We start from the raw sequence: 20,612 nt of genomic DNA, 5'->3' as shown, positions 1-20,612 counted from the left end.
GGAGACGCACTGAGTGCCATGCACCGGGGGCGTGGGGGCTGATGAACATTTGGGCTGCAAGAAGGATTTGTCCAACGTCCTCAATCCAATCTTCTCTAGCCCACCCTGTTATGCTGGCTGCCTCTCTCCTTGCTAGAGATGGCAGTTCTGCTAGGTCCTTATAGTTTGTGAAGGAAGAAAGCAGCTACAGAAGGGAACAGCATTACAGGCAGCACTGTCTCATGGGCAGAGCCTACTGCTGGCTCTGCCATTCATTTACCATCATGACTCTGAGCAAATCAAGGTGGTGAGCTGTGCCCAGCTGGCTTCCCCTCCCTTGCAGTGCTCTGGAACTTGGGAGGGAGGAGGAAGAGGAGGCATGCTGTATATCAAATACAGGGGACATTACCCCAGGCGAGCTCTGCAGCTTGTTAGTCCGGGTACAGAGAAAGCATGGAGCTCATTGCTGTGTCTGGGATCCATGCCACCAAGGGTTAAAGAGCAAATCTCAAAAGCAGGAGGCTGGGATATTCTAGCCTGCTGTCTCCAGAAAGCAGCCAGCTGAGCTGTTACTACTACTCTTGCTAGCCACAGGCAATTTTCGTTGCTCACATGAGGCCTGTGTTTAGGAAGTGAATGGGCAGGGCTCTCGGCCCAGCTCCCCATGCATGTGATTTGCATGTGACTATGGCTGTTGCTTGCACTTGTATGGTGAATCCAGCATCAGGTGGCCAGGACCAGCTTTTCCACCTTCTGCAGGAGATAGAACAGGTTTTCCGGGGAGTCCCCAAGAGCAGCCAGGCAGAGACATGCGGGGGAGGGAGGTGTTCTCTGGGAGATGTGGCTCTGGACTCACCTGCAGTGTACGACGATTGCCCCTGCATACTGGGGGTTGCATGTCTTCACCTTCTTTAGGAACTTCAGCATCCCGATGGGGGTGAAGGGGACTCCAAAGTCAGGCCAGCTGGTGAAGTGGAACTGGGTCACCAAGCGCTGAGGCTTTTTGTTTGTGACATCACCTACCTGCGGGGGGAAGCACACGCCATGGTTACTATCAGATACTCAGCTTCTTTACCTTTCCCCAGGAACAGAGAGGAGCTTCCAGTTTGGGGGGAGGGGGCGAGAGCTGATTTGGGGGTTCAGAGCTGGTTCTAAAGGCTGCTTACCTTACACCTCAGTGTTTCTAAAGTTCTAGGACACACTGATGTCAATGGAGCTAGGCCAACCTCCACAAGCTGAGGCAGTGTCTCCTGGGGTTTACTGAGGGAGGGGACAGAAACTAGATGGGCCCCCAACTCCTCTAAGGCTTTCTGGATCCTGCAATTGCACGATAGTTGTCACTCTCAATAAATACAGTGGTGAGGGGGACTCCAAACTCAGAAGCCAATTTTTGGGGTGGCCAGGAATCCTGATGGCTACTTGATTCCTACCCCAGGGATTTCAGTATGCATTTCAAGCTGAATCAAATGAGGTCAAAACCACATTTCACTTTTACATAACCTGAAGGCATAAAGTGACTCAGCATTCCAAAAAGTGGAAACCAGATCAAACTTCAAAGAATGAATGTAAACAAATAACAAAATCAGAAAGGCCAAGGCATAAGATGAAATCAAAGTAGCTAGGAACAAAAAACAACATGTAAACATTCTGCAAATACATTAAGCAAGAAGAGGACTACCAAGGACCAGGTAGGCCCATTACTCAATGAGGGAGAAAAACAATAACAGAAAATGTGGAAGTGAGAAACGTGCTTAATGACTTCTTTGTTTTAGTTTTCACCAAGAGGTTTGGTGGCGATTGGATGTTAACATATTGAATACCAGTGATAGTGAGGGAGGATCAGAGGCTAAAATAAGGAAAGAACAAGTTAAAAATTACTTAGACAAATTAGATGCTTTCAAGTAACCAGAGCATAAGGAAATCCATCCTAGAATATTCAAGAACCTGACCGAGGAGATAATTGAGCCAGTAGCAATTATTTCTGAAAAGTCACAGAAGACGGCAGAAATTCCAAGACTGGAAAATATAGTGCCTATCTATAAAAAGAAAAATAATACAACCTAGAGAATTACAACCAGTCAGCTTAACTTCTGTATCTGGAAATATAATGAAGCACATAAGCAATCAATTTGGAAACATCTAAAATAAGGTGATAAGTAACAATCTGCATGGACCTGTCAAACCAACCTGATCACTTTCTTTGTCAGGGTAACAATCCTTGAGGATAAGGGGGAAGCAGTAGACGTAGTAGATCTTGACTTTAGTAAAGCTTTCGATATTGTCGCGCATGACCTCCTCATAAACAAACTAGGGAAATGCAACCTAGATGAAGCTACAAGGTGGGTGCAAAATTGGTTGGAAAACCATTCACAGAAATCAGTTATCAATGGTTCACAGTTATGCTTGAAGGGCACGACGAGTGGGGCTCCGCAGAGATCAGTTCTGGGTTCGTTTCTGTTCAATATCTTCATCAATGATTTAGACAATGGCCTATAGAGTACATTGATAAAGTCTGCGGACAATATTAAGCTGGGAGGGATGCTTTGTAGCATAGGATTAAAATTCAAAATGATCTGGACAAACTGGAGAAATGGTCTGAGGTAAACAGGATGAAGTTTAATAAGGACAAATGCAAAGTGCTCCACTTAGGAAGGAACAATCAATTTCACACATACTGAATGGGAAGTGACTGTCTAGGAAGGAGTACTATAGAAAGGGATCTAAGGGTCATAGTGGACCACAAGCTAAATATGAGTGAATGGTGTAACACTTCTGCAACAGCAATCTGGGACGTATTAGCTGCAATATCATAAACAAGACAGGAAAAGTAATTCTTCTGCTTTACTCTGTGCTTGATTAAGCCTCAACTGAAGTATTGTGTCCAGTTCTGAGTGTCACATTTCAGGAAAAAAGTGAACTGGAGAAAGTCCAGAGAAGAGCAACAAAAATTATTAAAGGTCTGGGACTCAGGAGATCAAAGATCAATTCCCAACTCTATCTGCCCCATTTCCACATGCAACTGTGCTACCTGCACATGTAGAACTGTGTATGCTAAAGTATTAAAGCAAAACTGGTCCATCCTCAGATACTCAGCTGTTGTAAATCAGTAAATCTCCAATGTTGCCAACAGAGCGATACAGATCTACGGCATCTGAGCAGTTGGTCTTAAATAACTAAGCTGATTTAAGTGCAAAAAGCTCTGGTGAAAACAAAGAGAGGACTCTAGTTATTTCACTCTCAAAACTCAGGGTGCAATTAGTAACACAAGAAGAGCTATTTTTAAAAAGTATATATTTTTTTTTATCATGACTGCGTCCTTCAAATGGGCACGCAAACCATCCCTATCTACTGATCCCTAGCAAGAACATGCCCCTAGGAGGCATTGTGAAAGTTGAGGTCTGTAGCAATTCAAACAATCCTTGCTACAGGCAGGAGCACCCTAGTTCTCGCCTGCTTTCTGTGATGGAAAATGGTGAGCGGAGTGAAGGGATGTAACTGAACCATGGTACCTGTTGAATGCAGAACTTTCGCACTGTGTAGTCAACCAAGACTGTCACATCCTCCACAGATACCCGGATGTTTCCGTAAGTCCAGCAGCCCTGGTCTGGCCAGTACTGAGCACATTTGCACTGGAAAGAAATGACAGATAGGCAAGGCAAGGCATTATTTCAGGGAACGTCTCTGGTCTCTGTTATGCAATAGGGCAAACTAGAAGATCACAGTGGTCCCTTCTGGGCTTATAATCTATGAAAGCCCAGTATCTAAAGACCCATGATGAGCTAGTACAAGTACATAGGAATTGCCATCTTGGACCAATTCCTCAGAGCCTAGCAGCGCTCTATGGGTTATGCTGTTTTACACCAGCTGAAGACCTGGTCCTCTATCCTGGTTCCCGTTGAAGACAAGGGGAGTTTGGCCAAGTGTCAAGGGGAGCAGATTCGGCCCTGACCATTTGCTTCCTTGTGTGTGGAGTGTATGTTTGTCATATCTGTTAAGGGTAGGGGTGCTATGGGGAAATGTGCAGAAGCTCATGTATCAATTACACCTGCAGACCCCAACACATGGCTAACGTGCAGCTCTTTGTCCCTTTCTAGTGGCTGGTCAGATATAAAGTGTTCAAGTTTACTACTGCCTGCAGGCTAGCAAGTGGGAGCTGTCAGTGCAGGCAGAGATTTATGCTTTTAGATCCAGAAGTCCCATGTTCAGTCTCATGGACAGCCCTTCTAGGGACTTTGTTCCATGGGTACGTAAAAGTGACAGAACTGCTTGCCTAGCTGCCTAGCTTGCATGTGTTTGTCCAGGGTGTGGCAGGCCCAGCCGTTCCCTATGTCTCCATTCATCACCACAGCAGGCGAAAGTGTCCACGAGGGCAGTATTCCCTGACAGTCACCTCTTTTCTCTCTTTCAGGTTGGTCACCATGACAATTGTCGCTGTGTTCTGCTCCCAAATCATTCTCCAGAAATCATTTACTGTTTCTTCTTTTGGTCCTAAAAAGACAAAACCCAAACACAGGTATTGTACACTGGAAGGGCACGTCACCCAGATGGATCTTCTCCTAGTAAAAACCAGCAGGGAGGGGCGCGTACAGAGTTGTTAATGACAGTGCAGTAATAAAATAGGGTTTCCATGTTTTGCCACAAAGTGGCAGCAAAGGGCTCTCAGAGTCCTCTAATACTATAACTGTATATTTAAAAGGGACTGGACACATTTTATGACCAGTAAGAAAACTTAGGAGTCCTGACTGCTGTGCTTTAACGGCAAGATCTTCCTTAAACATGGTACAGGCCATCCTTGCTATAAGTCTAAGAGACGTTCCAAAAATCTTGGACTTATAGCGAAACAGTGGGGAATTTTTTTCCCGCAGCTGACTTCCATTTGTGCAAATTGTTTTTTTTTGGGGGGGGGGGGGCACAACTTAAGAGCAGGGAATGGGAGGACTTACAACACAGCAGTTCCTACAAGTGGAACGGATGCATACCAGGGTGACTTATAGCGGGGACACCTTGTACTCACGAGTAGAGTCCTACATGGATACAAAAGTTGTATCTGCATCCAGTCTGCACAAATGGTGCACAGAAGTAGACACTCATGGATTTGCAGGGTTCTCTCATAGGAGTAGTTACTGACCACCCACCAGACAAGCTGATGAACTATAACTAAACATCCTGACTCAAACCCCAGGTTATGTCTGGGCTGAGCAACACATGGAACAGGCTTTGCCTTCACCAATGGTGGCCTGGCTGAATGCCAGGCCCATCTTCTAGCACAGGGGTCTCAAACTCATTTACCTTTCGGCCACAGTGCCAGTCTTCAAATCCTCCTACTGGGCCAGCACCCCTCTGTGGCCAGACTCTGGGGATGGGTGGGGACTCTGTGCTCCCCCTCCACACATCTCCCAGCCCTGCCTGCCAGCCAGCCCACACTCCCCTTGTGCATCCCCTGGTCCAACCTACCACTCCCAGGAGATTTAAACAAATCCCAGGGGCCCTCAGTGCCACCACCAATAGCATAGTGGGGCTAGAGTGGCTTCCAGCTGCTAGCTCTGTGCCCTGTGGCACATCCCTGTGGTCCAGGAGAAGTGTGCGCAAAGCCGTCCTGTCCATAGGATGGTTTGGTGTGGTTGCCCCAGGCCCTGCACTTCGGGGGGCCTTGCGGCAGCCACCCCAACTGTCCTATGGATGGGATGGTCCCCCAAACTCAGATTAGCACTGAACTTGCATGTGGGCATGGCACAGACCTACAATCTGTCCACACTGTGGTGTTTCCTACATTTCCAACTCAGACTCCTGGATTTTGACCTGAATGCACCAGAGCAGTTGAGCCACTAGTCCAATGCCACAGTTTCAAAGATCAGGGAAGAATCACCCCCTACCACAGTGATACTGTCTTGACATAGTAACCAGAATAGCCTTGAGATTTTACCTTGTGCAGCAATAAACTTGTTTTTATCTTGGTATCCCTGCAGAGACACAAAAAGAAAAAGGAACATCATAATGAAAGAGCAGCCTTTCTCCAAGACAAAGCTGGCTGCACCTCTCCCCCCCACCCTCCGGAGCATTATGCCACACGTTCACATCTGCAAGCACACAAGCATTCCCATTTGAAGACCACATAACATCGCTCTCTCAACTTCTAGCAGCTTGGTAGCATCCACATAAGAGGAACCTTGTATTAGGGCTGCAGAGTCACTTGTTAATCCTAAACTTAAACAACAAATGGTCTGGTAGCGCTTTAAAGACTAGCAAAACATGGAGATGGTACCATGAGCTTTCGTGAGCACAGCCCACTTTTTTTTAAGTTTATTCTGTACAAACTAACTCAGCTCCCCCCTGAAGCATGTTAATCCTAGTTCTCAGAGCTGAAAGGAATCTTTCCCCATTAGCCGCAACCGCAATGCAGTTCCTGTTGGATACGGTGTTCTTCATTTGCTTCTCACCCAGCTGTAAAATGTTAAAAAGTGGTTTCTGTGTTGCAGCCCAGAGATGGCTGCAATTACATGGAGGGTGGAGTGGTCTATTTTTATAATACAGCAACTTTCGTCTTGAAGGGCCCCACGTCACTTTTGTAACTCTTTTTACTCTAATCTAACCTCTCCTAAAACTGCAAAATACATTGCGAATCTTTGGGATGACAAGTGGCATTACAAATATTATACACTATTCCGCCAGTGCTTAGCTTAAACGTGGAATGGGTGAGCGCAGGAAGCACTGAGTTCTAGCAGCCTGTGGCAGAGCACGCTTCTAGCAGAAAAGGTAGAATGTGGCTTCTGGAATTAGGGATGTAAAATCCCAGTTAATCAGCCAACTGGCAAAAAGTTAGATTAACTGACTATAGCCTTAGGTTAACCAACCTAACATTTAACCAGTTAACCGACTAAAGCAGGATCCGAGGTGAGGACTGCTCCACTCTGCTGGAGCAGCCCTTAGCCCATGGGGCTCGTGCCCCCAGCCCTGCGCTGGAGCTGGCTGCCAGCTTCCAACCCCTACCAGAGAAGCCCCTGCCTGTAGCGGACAGGGGCTGTTCTGGACGAGAGCAGCCCCTGTCCGCAGCAAGCCCCCTGTCTGCAGCAGGCAGGGAGTTGCTCCACTCTTCTCTGGTTACCAGTTAACCGGAATCGGTAAGTATTACCCGCTTAGAGTGATGATTACCAGTTAACCGTTCAAATCCCTATGTGGAACCCTGACCTCATACCTAAGCAGACATGCTAAGAATGCAGGACAGCACAGCAGAGTGTACAGGAGGCCAAGAGTCATGACTTGTTGCCAGATGGTTAATAAACTGAGCTGACATTCTTGTACTCCACTGCTGACCTGCCCACTGTTCCCAACAACCAGTCTAACCCCCAAACTCACCAGCACAGGCCCAGCACTGTGCAGAGCAGGCTTGGCGGGAGAAATGGTGCCTGAATGAGACAAGGACCATGATCCAAAGGTCCCCTTCCTGGAGAAAGTATTGTCTGGCCTTGTATGATCTGGGGATTCACTGTATTTGCCCATCGAAGGGCCTGAAATTAGGTATTGCCTCCAAAACACAGGCATAGTGATGTGTGATAACCTTATAGCAGAGCTCAGGCACCGCAGGCTGAGCGCTATCAGTGCCCACACAAGTCAACACAGACTCTACAGACTCCTGGCTGGAGTGTTTAAAGGGGTCTTGCTTTTCTTCATGATGCCAATTTGTATTTTGGAGAGAATAAAATGGATTTCATGTTTTGAACTGCATTCCTGCATCACCTTGCTTCTCTTTGGGTGCATTAGTACTCCTTTTAAAATGCATGGAATACACATTGCTACTTTTAATAGTAATTATCGTGACAATTAATATCTGCATTACCTTTGCATCAATAGTTCCCAACTGATTAGGGGCTCTGTGTGCTAAGTGCCGTACATATACATTGTAAAACAGTCCGCTCCCTGAAAAGTCTACCATCTAAGTAGACAAACAGTGGAAGAAAATAAAGTATTGTTATCTTCATTATAGAGATGAGAAACTGAGGCACTGATAAAAATGACTTGCCCAAGGTCACACAGGAAATCAGTGGCAGTCATCAACTGAACCCAAATCTCCTGAGTCCCATGCTTAGTGTCCTACCCACAAGATCATCTGTGCAATGATTATGCTTTATTGTTTATTTAAAGGGACACTGTGCTCTGGGAATATGTCTATAAACAGGACTCTGGATTAACTGCTTACTTAATGACCTTCCACAAAACAGGACACATTTCATGCATCGATGTAGACATTTGTCAAGGTAATGGGGCTGCAAACTCAATCTGGCATCTAAAAATCAAGCAAGCTACATTTTTTCTATGCACTTCACTGTGTTTCATTAGCAAAAGCCACAATCCCCCTATCCCATCCGAGTCAGGAGCAAATCTCTCACAGACTCCAATCGGAGAAGAACAGATCTAAAGGGGCTGTAAGCAGAATTTAGCTGGCCAGCTGGTTGTTTTTTCATGCACTTTGTTTCCAGTCTTGCAAGCCCTTTGGCTGCATGGCTTCCACTAACTACAAAGGGAGCTCTGATCATGAAGGAATTGCAAGACTGGGTCCTCAGTAATTTATAGATTTACAAGGCTGGATGGGACTATTAGATCATCTAGTCTGACTTCCTGTGATAACACTGACCAGAGAACTACACAATTACCTCTGCAGTGAACCCAGTAATTGGTTACGGATATATCTTCCAGAACGGTATCCAGTCTTGATTTGAAGACATCAAAAGACCTCTGCCTATGATGTACCATAATCCAAAACTATCCTAAGGGGTTTGTTCCAATGGTTAATCACCTACACTTAAACTTTGTCTTTCAACCAGAGATGACCACAAAGCTGCTCCTAAAAATGAAAGCTAAGTTCCACAACATTCCAGCGAGTAAGGTATTATCTACTTGATGGATGGGGAAACAGGCACAAAGAGATATGGCCAAGGTACACAACAGATCGGTGGTAGAACAAGCAACAGAGATGTTGGCTCTTGGCCCCTCGATCCAAGACCACATTCCCTTTGGCTGTATGAAACTCCCTTTTCCAACGCTATATTGACACTACAGCATTGACAACAGAATGCTTGGCCAATGAACTAAGCAGACGTGAGAAAGAGAGAGGGGGAGTATTAAGTGGCCATTCCTTAGCAGTTCCTTTCCTGACTATAACCACGTTCCGTGTAAGGCACATGTGTAATGGCTAGCCTCACTCCATGTGAAACGGGCCACCATACGACCAGGCACATCAGGTTGATATTTATTCTTCAAACCAAATCGGTAACAAAGTCCATGAAGGAACTTACATTAATGAAGGAGGCGTTAATGTAATCTGAATCCGGGACACCTTCAACGGGAGTCAGATGAACCCTGGAATGATCATCTGGAGAAAAATCAAAACTATGCATTAAAAATGAAACAGATGTTAATGAACTTCTGATTATCTGACTGGGGCCTTGGGCAGAGGAAGCCGGGGGCTGGATCAGTTCCCAAGGTTTCACTTCACTGCATAAGTAGAAAATTTTATGCATTGAAGTCATCACATGCTTAAGTCTAGAGAAGTGAAATTTTGCATAGGAAAGGCTTCCTTCTGCAAAGCGCATACATGCAAAAGGGTCCCACACCCAGGACTCATCCAACTCGTGACCATGCAAACACATTGTCTTTCTCCTGTTACATTCCAGCAGCAGAGTTCTTGGCCCTTGCTCTTCTTCTCTCCATTTAATTTGGTATGTTCCCCACCCTCCAACCACCACCTGTGCTCTAGCTACTGCCTATGATGTACCATAATGTACGCCTGCATTCTTCCAGGCTAAAACTGGCCAGTTTAGCATGTGTTAAAAGGCAGCAGGCCTTGTCTCTGGAAGACTTTTCAAATACGTTAGCTAAGAAGTGCAAAGACGACACTTTAAATCCAAGTCTAGACAAGCTGTAGGAATGAGAGGGGAGTTCACTCTCCAGGGCCAATTCAATCCTGGCCACGAGGGGTCCTAAAACCAGCAGGGACACATGTCGAATAGAAACTGGCCTGATCCTTTCCCACTTGGGCTACAGCTGCAGGGAGCTCTTTTTACTATGTGTTATCTACAGGTAGATGAGACGAAGCAGCCTGCATAGTGGTGGGAACCAACCTCATCTCTCCAGCAAGCCTGTTACACTCCCCACTTCCATCCATACTAGCCATACCAAATGGAGAAACAGACCAACAGCAGCAGAGATTGGTTGTGCCCCCCGTCACTCCCCAAGCCTCAACGGAACTGCACTGGGAGCAAATACATACAGGGCAAAATGTTGACATATCTGTTCTTCTCTTTGTTCTCCTCCTTGGAGGCAGCTTCGCATGTGGCCTGGATGGGACATGCTGGGAGAGCCTGAAAGGGCAGGAGAAATGCGATTTTCTGTTATACTTCCACAGTATGCAAGAGGAGAGCGTGTCACTGCAGTAAACATAAACCAATCAGCTCTTCTATACAGTGATGAGCCCTGCTGTATCTCAAGGAGCCTTCATCCAAGATCTCAAAGGCAGTAAGCCAGTAGCCTCTCATTTGGTGGAAAATGAGGCATGGCGGTTACGTGATTTACCTAAGGTGACACAATGGAAGTGACAGAACTGGAAGAGCTAGGAATAGGACCCATGAGCCCTGACTCTGACCCGTGGCTCTTACCTCTGGGCAAACACTGCTCCCTACAGAACGGATCCCTCTCAAAAGGAAATGGTCTCCTGTTGCTCAAGGCTCATCTCCCTGTGCCCTCCAGAGAAGCTAGATCAGGAAAGGAAGGGGAAGGGGCAACAAGTGTTTCTGCAACAGCAAAGGGATCACAGTAAACAGCCCAGGACACCAATTAATGCAACTCTATTCTGGTGAGCTCTTACATAGATACAATGGGAGGCCCTTAGGCAGGATGGCCAGGGGATGCCCTCCCCCCAAGACTTGAGGCTCCCCATTCCTTCTCCCAAAGCCAAAAGGCACGATTGAGTTACTAGGGTTTCACAGCACCAGTAATGCTCAGTTCCTTTTATGAAGTGCGTTGAGATCTATGGCTGCTCTACGGCTACTGCAGAGTGGCAGGCCAGCATGTCTCTGCTAGCACTATGCACAGAGGCAGTTCACTTCCTATCACAGACATCTCAAGATGGAAAATGGTTAATGAATAATGAGACTGTCTAGCTGGAGAGGGAGGCGATGGAACAGACGCTCAAATAACTGTTTACACAAGCTCAGGCCTCCCTGCGGGGAGCAAATCTTCACTTAGCGTGAAATACGATGCCATATTATCCAGAAACACAAGATGGCAGTAAATCCTCCTCTTAACACAAACTGGACCATCCCGTCAGCACATCTGAGACAGGGTAGGTGCAGCTCAGCTCTTTCCGTGTTACCTCAGGTTCATGGATCAATGCCACCAGTGACAGAGCAGACTAAATTAGGGCTTGGTGCTGGCTGGTCAGCCCCATGTCCCATGAGTCACTTCCACCCCATATCAGATGGGTGGAACATTCTATGGCTAATGAGCCAATTTTGGGTGCAGGGCGTGGGGCATGTTATCTTTAAACTAATAAAGTCAAATGAATTGTGTGCTGATTGAAGAATAATAGCCTGATCTCTCTGGAAAGTAACATCCTCTCTCCAAAGAGCACAAACAGCAACTGAGGAAGCTTGCCTATGCATCTCCTTCCCAGGTGCCATGAGGGATTCATTCTCTATTGCCCACACAGTCCTGGGTCTCTCTGGCAAGATGGCCACCTGGCGCTAACTGTGCTAGTGCGGTGATGCAGATCCATCTCCAGTGGGAACTGGACTGACCCCTACTGAGTTGTCCCATGTGAGCCTCCAAACAGGTTGCAGAGAGTGACAACTTTCAATCACAGTAGATCAATATGATCACAATGTGATTTAGTCCAACACCAAGGGAAATAGCAGGTATTTAGGATTGAGGGTAAAGAGTAGGGTTTCTCAACACTGGTGACCTTATGCAGCTCACTAGCTCACTGTGTGTCTTCCTCTACTGGCTGGTCCACACAAGAGGATAGAACCTACTGCTGCTACCGACTGGAGTTACTCCTTTAGTTCAAGGGACAGAGGCCTATGCTTTCCTGGGTGAAATTAAACTCTCATCAGAAATGATCTCAAAGAAGTTTAGTGACTGCACTGACATTCAGAAATACTGAAATGCAACCACTTCTGCAGCGCAGAGCAGTAACCAACCGGCCCAAGAGTTGGGAGAGGGGAAATTTTTTGTTAGGGCACAAGGCATTCTAACAGTAAGGTATTGTAATTCTACAGCCAAGGTCTTGTGTATCCTGGGGAATGCTGGACCTAAATTCTACAACTCAGTGCTGAAAACCTTGTACCAGTTCTGGAAGAGTTTCTTGATTAATCATTATAATGGAGAATCCATTTGGTACAGCAGCTCCTAAGTGATTTATTTTGATAAATAATTCAGTTATTTTACTTTGCTCCCTACATTACTAATTTTCAGTGTCCCACAGATTTTTGTATTTGTAAGGTTTAACTACATCAGTGGTGTTGTCAGGGACTGCTGTGGGCTTTGCCAGCTGCATACAGGGCAGCTGAGTGCAGGCCCTTTGGGAGGCATGGGAGACAATTTGGGATTGTGAGAAAAGCACAATATTTGCATGTGTCAGCAGAAGGAATGGTGGTGAAAGTGGCAGCAGTTTCAATGGTCACCACTGAGTTTGAGTTAATACCACATTGAAATAAATAACTAGGACAGTTCCTCTTTCACTTACAGGTCCTGTTTTTGACAGTCTGGAGGCTCTAGAGGGCAGTGCTGCATTGTTTTAACATTCATGTCCTGTCTTTAAGGTTTTCTTTGCAGCCATAAAGACTAGAAAAATGAAGCTTGCCTTTTAGAGCCCTGTTCCACAGCCATGGAAGCACAGCACACACAGGGTCTTGTTTGTAGCACCTCTATTGAGATTAAGAACATAAGACTGGCCACACTGGGTCACATCAATAGCCCATCTAGCCCAGTATCTTATCTTCCAACAGCGGCCAGTGCCAGATGCTTCAGAGGGAACGAGCAGAACAGAATAATTATTGAGCGATCTGTCCCGCCCCCCAGTCCCAGTGTCTGGCAGTCAGTCTCTCTCTATTTTCTAAACAGAGAGATTTAAGCCTCCCACACTTCTGTGAGGTAGGTGTTCTTATCTCTGCTTTGCAGGTGGATATACGGAAAAACAAACAAATGAAGCAGTGACTTGTCCAAGGTGACTCAGGGGCAGAGCTGGGAATCGTTTTCAGATCGATTCACTCCCAGTCCCACTGTCTAATCACTAGACATGGCTCGCTCTCCTTTAGCTCTCTACAGGCTCAGAGAATGTGGAATCCCACATGTGCTGCTCCAAGGTCAGATCTTCTGATGCTGGACACCATGGGCAGTAGGTGAAGGCCCAGCTGGGGAAGGCAAGTCCCAACTCCACCCCTTCTACCTGAGGTCCTGCCCCTTCAGTAATCTCCCCCCATGGAGCCCCAACCCCAGCCCTCAATAGCTCCAGACCCCTTAGTATCACCATCCCAGGGGTAGCATTGCTCTACCCTTCCCAGGTGGCCAGAGTGCCAGGTAGCTGAAGACCAGGTGCAGCCAGGCCATGGCTCCAGCCCTCACATGCATCTGGGGAGCATAGGCAATTTTGGGAAGGTAATGTTTTCCCTTGCCTAGTTACCTGCTGCCCATGCTGAATAACTGTTACTGGAAGCAGAGACCTATTCATTATCTTATCAGCACAATTACACCTCTTCAATCCTGTCATCATCCCATCATGGCTAACACTGAACATAGCTGAAAATGCTACAGAGGAGGAGCTCCTAATGGAACTAAAATTGTTGTCACGCCCTAGGTTTAAATACATAATGCAAGGACTTATTTTAACCAAGGAAACCGGAAGATGCAGGGGAAGAGGGAGTAAAGGAATCTGGAAGGAGCCCAAGCAGCAGGTCAAGCTGGGGAAACCTGACAGCCCTGCTAATCCAGAGCAGCTGTGTGTGTGGACAACAGACACAAACCAGGTACGCTTTCACACACAGAGAATGGGACACCCTTTCCACTGTTTTTGACCCATGTTGCCCAGCCAGAAATGTATCAACCTATTCACTTGTTGATTGGCATGGAACATATAAAGGTGCATTTGCAATCAGTAACCAGTACTGAAAAAAACTGGTCGGTGTGTCTGTGCACCACTGCTCCCTGCTGGATAAGACCAGATTGCTTTATTGTAGGCCACCGATCCTATACCTCCAACAACTATCCTTTAAACCTAGGCCTGTAATGAGGAGACAGGGGAATGAGAATTCTATCTTTGTAACTCTGAAATTCTCGGTGGGCATCGCATGTAGCATAGCAACAACTATGAAGTTCCTAGTGGGTGATAGTGTGGTTACAATATTGTAACTGCATCTAACACTGTTTGCTTTGCAGAGCTACAGAAAAACCGTCTCAATTAGCTCAAGATGTGACTGGTAGCCTGGCCTGGTTTGGCTCGGTCTGTTAAGAGAGTACTTCGACCTTTCACTGTTCTATCCAGCACCATCCCTTGGCATGACTGAACCAGGTTCAGATGATAGGATCAACTCACGTTGAATTCTTCCCGGAAGAGTTTATTATCGTCTGCCATTCGCCGGTTAATCTCTTCTTCCAATTTATCCACAGGCAGTGGCGGGTACTTCCTGTTGGTGCTGGGAGATCTGGCAAGCAGCGGCATGCTCTGAGGCTCTGTAATATTATATCCACACTATTACAACTGGATTCATTTCTCCAGTGACACCGTCCTGGCAAAGCCAAGCCAAGGGGGTGCCCGAATTATGTTTGGTAAATTTACAGTGCAATTTTGCATCCACAGGAGCTGCCACTAAGGATGTCTGAATGCTTTGCAAACGTTAATACATTAACTCTTTCAACTTCCCTGTGAGTTGCATATTATTGTTCCCCATTTTAAAGAACTACAACAGAGTACAATCAAGGCTAAATTTTTGACCCTGGATACCTAAAGTTAAGTTACTTAAATAAATACATATTATGTGGGAAAAGGTTTACCAGTCATACTATACACTCTATTTGTATAACTCTCCCTCCTGGAGACATGAATTCTGGTAGAAGAATAGCCTGTTTTAGTTACGTAGAAACTGTTTTCCAAGCAACATTAGTTAAGCCAAAAAAAAAACCTCTCTCAGAAGAGAGAGACTGGCCACATGGGGGTTATAGCAATGTATATACAGAAATTTAAATTCACAATTTAGTTTACATCAGTATAAGTTTTTTATACAGACAAGGCCTTAAGCATCAACATAAACAGGCTGGTTTTTAGGCTTAATGTGCTACTGATACCATGCAGATGGGCTCAAGTTCAAGGCTCTAAACACAATTCAGAGGAGCAGAACACACATTACAGCTCTTATTTAGGTGACTACTTCAGGCACTCAACTGTGAAAGTTTTGGCCCATAGTCACAAGCAAGTCAACCGCAGAGAAGGAAAGGGAAGCCTGGTGCCATGACTCACAGTCATGGGCCTTAGAAGGAACTCGCGATGAATTTTTAAAATGAGGAGTGTACACTTTTTTGGCTACCTTAGGATGGAAAAAAGAAACCTCAAAGAGTTTAAAAAATAGAACAGTATATGTATGTGTGTGTGTGTGTGGGGGGGGGGGGGGGGGGGGGGGGGGGGGAAGAGAGGGATATTTCCTGTATTTTTTTTAAGCTCAGAGAAATATCAGAAGTGTCAAACCTGGTCTCCCTTGGTTTTGCTGGATGACCTCCTACGAAGGCCCACAGAGGTTTATCCAGCTCTTAGCCTTGAACTAAAGCCGTTAAAGCTGAAACTTTAACAAAGATGTCTTTTCTCCAAAATGTTCAAAACAGGACTTAAAACAAGTACAGCCGCTCTCTGACTTATGAACCGGTTACGGACGAAGCAATTGGTCATAACTCGGTTCATTTACAAGTCAGATCCCATTGAGTTACACGCGACTGCGCTGTTCGTAAGCACGGATCGTGTTCATAATTCAGGGTCCGTCATTTACAACAGCTTTGGCCATAACTGCAAACGGTCATAAGTCGAGCGTTCGCAACTTGGGGACCGGCTGCATTCCCAAAACTGAAGAGGAATTTTCAAATATCTGATTATTGTAGATTGTCATATATTTTCCGGAATAGCTTCTTTCAAGAATAGCTTTTTAACTAAATGGACATTTTTTCAAACAGTTTTGATTTTGTTAAAAAAAAAATCCAATTTTTTTTCAGCTTAATGAAAGCCTACAAAAATTAAGCTTCAGAGGGGTACCTGTGTTCATTCGTCTGTATCTGCAAAACAACAAAGAGTTCTGTGGCACCTTAAAGATGAACAGATTTATTTGGACTTAAGCTTTTGTGGGCAAAGACCCACTTCATCAGCTGCACTGCAATGCATCCAATGAAGGGGGCCTTTGCCCACGAAAGCTTATGCTCAAATAAATCTGTTAGTCTTTAAGATGCCATAGGACTTCTCATTTTTTAAATTAAAAGTAAACTTTAGATTGAAAATTAAAAAAATGCTTTTTATCAAAATATTTCATCCAAGAAACAAATTCTCTCTACTGTTTGTAAATCCCTTGCTCTCTCAGATGCTCAGCTTTCTGTCTATTGATATTTGTGCTGCCATAATTTCACTATTTTTCCAGTCACCACAGTCCTGGGTTTATACAATGTCTAGTCCAATGGGTTCCAGATCTTGGTTAGGGCTCTCCAGACTTTACTGCAACTTTAACACCATTATTCTTTCAGGCCTTCCATTCCTCATAAACAAGTGAAAAAGGAGATAGGATCAGTTCCCCTTCTACTGCAGCTGACCACAAAATTACCCCTCAAACTGATGCTTGAACAATGTGTTTCCTTTCTAAGTCAGGATAGCATGTGTTCTCACTCTTCGCTACTATGCAAGATGAAAACAGATACCACTTTTATCCTGATCCTGAAAAGGCATACACATTATTCATTATTATTATTAGTACTGCAGTAGCACCTAGGAGTCTGCAAGCTTAACTTTATGCATTGAATAGTACTCTTCAAATCTATAACATTACTCATAGGCTGTGTCTACATTGGCCTCCCTTCCGGAAAAGGGATGCTAATGTAGCACATCGCAATTGTAAATTCCGTGGGGGATTTAAATATCCCCTGTGGGATTTGCATTTACATGGTTGCCGCTTTTTTCCGGCTTGGAGAAAAGCCGGAGAAAAGCGCCAGTCTAGACGTTATTCTCCGGAAAAGGCTTTATTTTCTGGAGAATAACGTCTAGACTGGCGCTTTTCTCCGGCTTTTCTCCAAGCCAGAAAAAAGTGGCAGCCATGTAAATGCAAATCCCACGGGGGATATTTAAATCCCCCGCGGAATTTGCAATTGCGATGTGCTACATTAGCATCCCTTTTCCGGAAGGGAGGCCCGTGTAGACACAGCCATAGTGTGTAAAGTTAAGCATCGGTATCAAGTCTTTGCAGGATCAAAAACTGTGTGTAGAGTTGCTTGAAATTTCAAATAAAAAAAGATTAGTATTTGTGACAATAATCTGATGTTTTTGACATTTTCTGGTGCTTAATTGAATTTTATCTTTTTGGAGTTTTGTTTCCATTTTGTGGAAAGTTACTGCTCATTTTGATTAGTGGATTTAGACAGTTATGATTTTTAATTATTTTTGAAAATGTTCAGTTTATTCCAAAACTGAGAAATGATTCCCTGCAAAAATTTGGAAAATGAAAAAATTTTCAATTTTGCAAACAAGCCAAACGAAATGATCTCAGAGCTGACTGACATAACAAAAATTGTGAAAATTTGTGTGTTCATGTTTATCGGTGCCCAAACTTTTGCCCAACTGAGGGCTGCAGAGACAACTTCCCAGGAGCCTGAAAATTACACCTAACTAGCATAAAATGAACTGACTGCTGCAATTAATTCGTCATATGGAGGTGTAGTCCACTAATTCATAGGCTCTAGCATGCAAGGTGATATTTGAGCTGAACAGCCCTTCAAGAGCATTGGTGCAGGGATGGTTCAGAAAGAAGAAACATTTCCCTTTTCCTTGGAGGATTCCCATGCTAGCCCAGCTAAGCTCTGTTTAGCTGCAATCAATTATTGCAGTGATGATTAGTGGAAGTATAGTTATATTTTTTATAAACACATTAATCTCTGAAAAATGTTCAAATCAACACTTTTTTCATCCTACTGGAAAAAAGGGCAATGTAATTTACTCTAAAAACAGGGAGAGAGCTGTACCGTTTGAATGAAAACTACAAGAGATGCTACTCTTAGTACCATTATACATAGATTATGAACCCAGAAGAAACCATAGTGATCATCTAGTCTGACCTACTGTGTAACATAGGCCATAGAGTTTCCCTACATTAATTCCTGTTTAAACTATAAGAAGAGCTTTTATAAAAAACATTCAACCTTGATTTAAAAATTGCTAGTTACAGAGAATCCATCACAACTCTTGATAGCCTGGGTCAGTGGTTTTAAACATTTGCAACCTATTTCTAGTCTGAATGGGTCTAGCTTCAACTTCCAGTGTTTCTTGTTATACCGTTGTTTGCTGGATTGGAGAGCATTCTATTACCAAATTTCTGCCTCCCATGTAGATACCTATAGATGATCAAATCATTTCTTAACCTCCTCTATATTAAGGTAACAGGTGAACTCCTCAAGTCTTTTAATAACCAGCCCAAGATTTGAACTCAAGATTTTCAGTTTTAACAGCTTGAATTCCCTACTTCTTGAACTGAAGGAAAATGCCCCCAATTTAGCAGCTGAAGCGAACTCGTTAACCTGTTCTACGAATTAGGCACTAGAGGAAGACAATGTCTACACTCGCTCCATAGGGAGTAACATGGATCAGAAAGCAAACACTCACCTGTGTCATCTGTTCGGCCATTGGACAAGCGAAATGAGTTGGAATGGCTCCCAGCTTGCTTGTATTTCTTAAACCTAATGTAGGAGTTCAGAAAATCAGCAGCTGCCCTTACAGGGTAGTCAGCTAAGACTGATTTGGGTAAGAAAATACACCCATGTTTCACTATGGCTGTGTCTAGACTGCATCCCTTTTCAGTAAAAGGGATGCAAATTAGACACATCGCAATTGCAAATGAAGCGGGGATTTAACCCCCCTCCCCACTCATTTGCATAAACATGGCTGCCGCTTTTTTCCGGCGAAGCCTCGAGCCGGAAAAAAGCGCCAGTCTAGACGGGGATCTTTCAGAAAATAAAGCCTTTTCTGAAAGATCCCTTATTCCTGATTTTAAGAGGAATAAGGGATCTTTCGGAAAAGGCTTTATTTTCCAAAGGATCCCCGTCTAGACTGGTGCTTTTTGCCGGCAATCCTGGTCGGGGGTCAGAAGGTGTTTCTGTGTGGATTTGTTCCCGAGTAGCTGTGGAGAGGCTTTTAAGGAGACAGTGACGGTCGGAATTACAATCTGGATTTCTATATACAAAGCTTCCGCAACAACGCACAGACTGACATTATTCGCAAACGACAACAATCGACACACAATCTTAGCTGCGCTGAACACCATGCCATCCAGAGTCTCAAAAACAACCTGGACATTATAATCAAACCAGTTGACAAAGGGGGTGCTGTGGTCATTATGAATAAGGCCAACTATAACCAGGAGGCAACCAGACAACTCTCGAACACCACATTTTACAAACTTCTCCCCTCTGATCCCACCTTGGAATACCAAAAGAAACTACACTGTCTCCTTAAAAGCCTCCCCACAACTACTCAGGAACAAATCCACACAGAAACACCTTCTGACCCCCAACCAGGATTGTTCTATCTGCTTCCCAAGATCCATAAACCTGGGCACCCCGGACGTCCCATCATCTCTGGTATTGGCACGCTCACTACTGGTCTATCCAGCTATGTAGACTTTCTTCTCAAACCCTTCGCAACCAACACCCCCAGCGATCTCCGAGACACTACTGACTTCCTAAGGAAACTACAAAACATCGATAACCTCCCCAATAACACCATCCTTGCCACCATGGATGTAGAAGCTCTATATACCAACATCCCACATGAAGACGGATTACAAGCTATTAGAAACACTATCCCAGAGGACACCACTGCCAACCTGATAGCAGACCTATGTAACTTTGTTCTCACCCACAATTATTTCCAGTTTGAGAACAACTTATATCTCCAGATCAGCGGTACAGCCATGGGTACACGCATGGCCCCACAGTATGCTAACATCTTTATGGCTGACCTAGAACAACGTTTCCTCAACTCCCGTCACCTTTTACCCCTTCTCTACTTACGGTACATCGATGACATCTTTATGATCTGGACGCATGGCCAAGAAACACTGGAGATATTCCACAGAGATTTCAACAACCTACACCCCACCATCAACCTCAGCCTGGACCATTCTACATGAGAGATCCACTTCCTGGACACCACAGTACAAATCAACAATAGAAAATTAAACACCACTCTCTACAGAAAACCCACTGACTCATACAGTTACCTACATGCTTCCAGCTCCCATCCAGAACACACCATACGATCCATCGTCTATAGCCAAGCCCTTCGATACAACCGCATCTGCTCTAATCCCACTGACAGAGACCAGAAGCTTCAGGATCTCTACGAAGCATTTATA

The 20,612-nt window shown here is 44.8% G+C and overlaps 1 protein-coding gene across 8 annotated transcripts in view; it reads right to left on the bottom strand.

The window, feature by feature from the left end:
* Window positions 1-20,612, bottom strand: part of PTPRA (protein tyrosine phosphatase receptor type A) — a 251,571-nt gene that overhangs the window by 21,086 nt on the left and 209,873 nt on the right. For all 8 annotated transcript variants that reach the window (XM_075930986.1, XM_075930987.1, XM_075930990.1 and 5 more), the window contains 8 exons: window positions 18,863-18,936; window positions 14,561-14,697; window positions 10,244-10,334; window positions 9,270-9,346; window positions 5,903-5,939; window positions 4,370-4,467; window positions 3,489-3,608; window positions 836-1,002 (listed from right to left, as the gene is read on the bottom strand). In XM_075930986.1, the coding sequence (XP_075787101.1) occupies window positions 836-1,002; window positions 3,489-3,608; window positions 4,370-4,467; window positions 5,903-5,939; window positions 9,270-9,346; window positions 10,244-10,334; window positions 14,561-14,697; window positions 18,863-18,936 (801 nt within the window). The remainder of the gene's footprint in view (window positions 1-835; window positions 1,003-3,488; window positions 3,609-4,369; window positions 4,468-5,902; window positions 5,940-9,269; window positions 9,347-10,243; window positions 10,335-14,560; window positions 14,698-18,862; window positions 18,937-20,612) is intronic.

This window comes from Pelodiscus sinensis, chromosome 5 (genome assembly GCF_049634645.1).
Source record: "Pelodiscus sinensis isolate JC-2024 chromosome 5, ASM4963464v1, whole genome shotgun sequence".
Classification (NCBI taxonomy): Eukaryota; Metazoa; Chordata; order Testudines; family Trionychidae; genus Pelodiscus; species Pelodiscus sinensis.
Note: the sequence above shows the minus strand (reverse complement) of the source record. Positions and strands in the feature narration are given on the sequence as shown.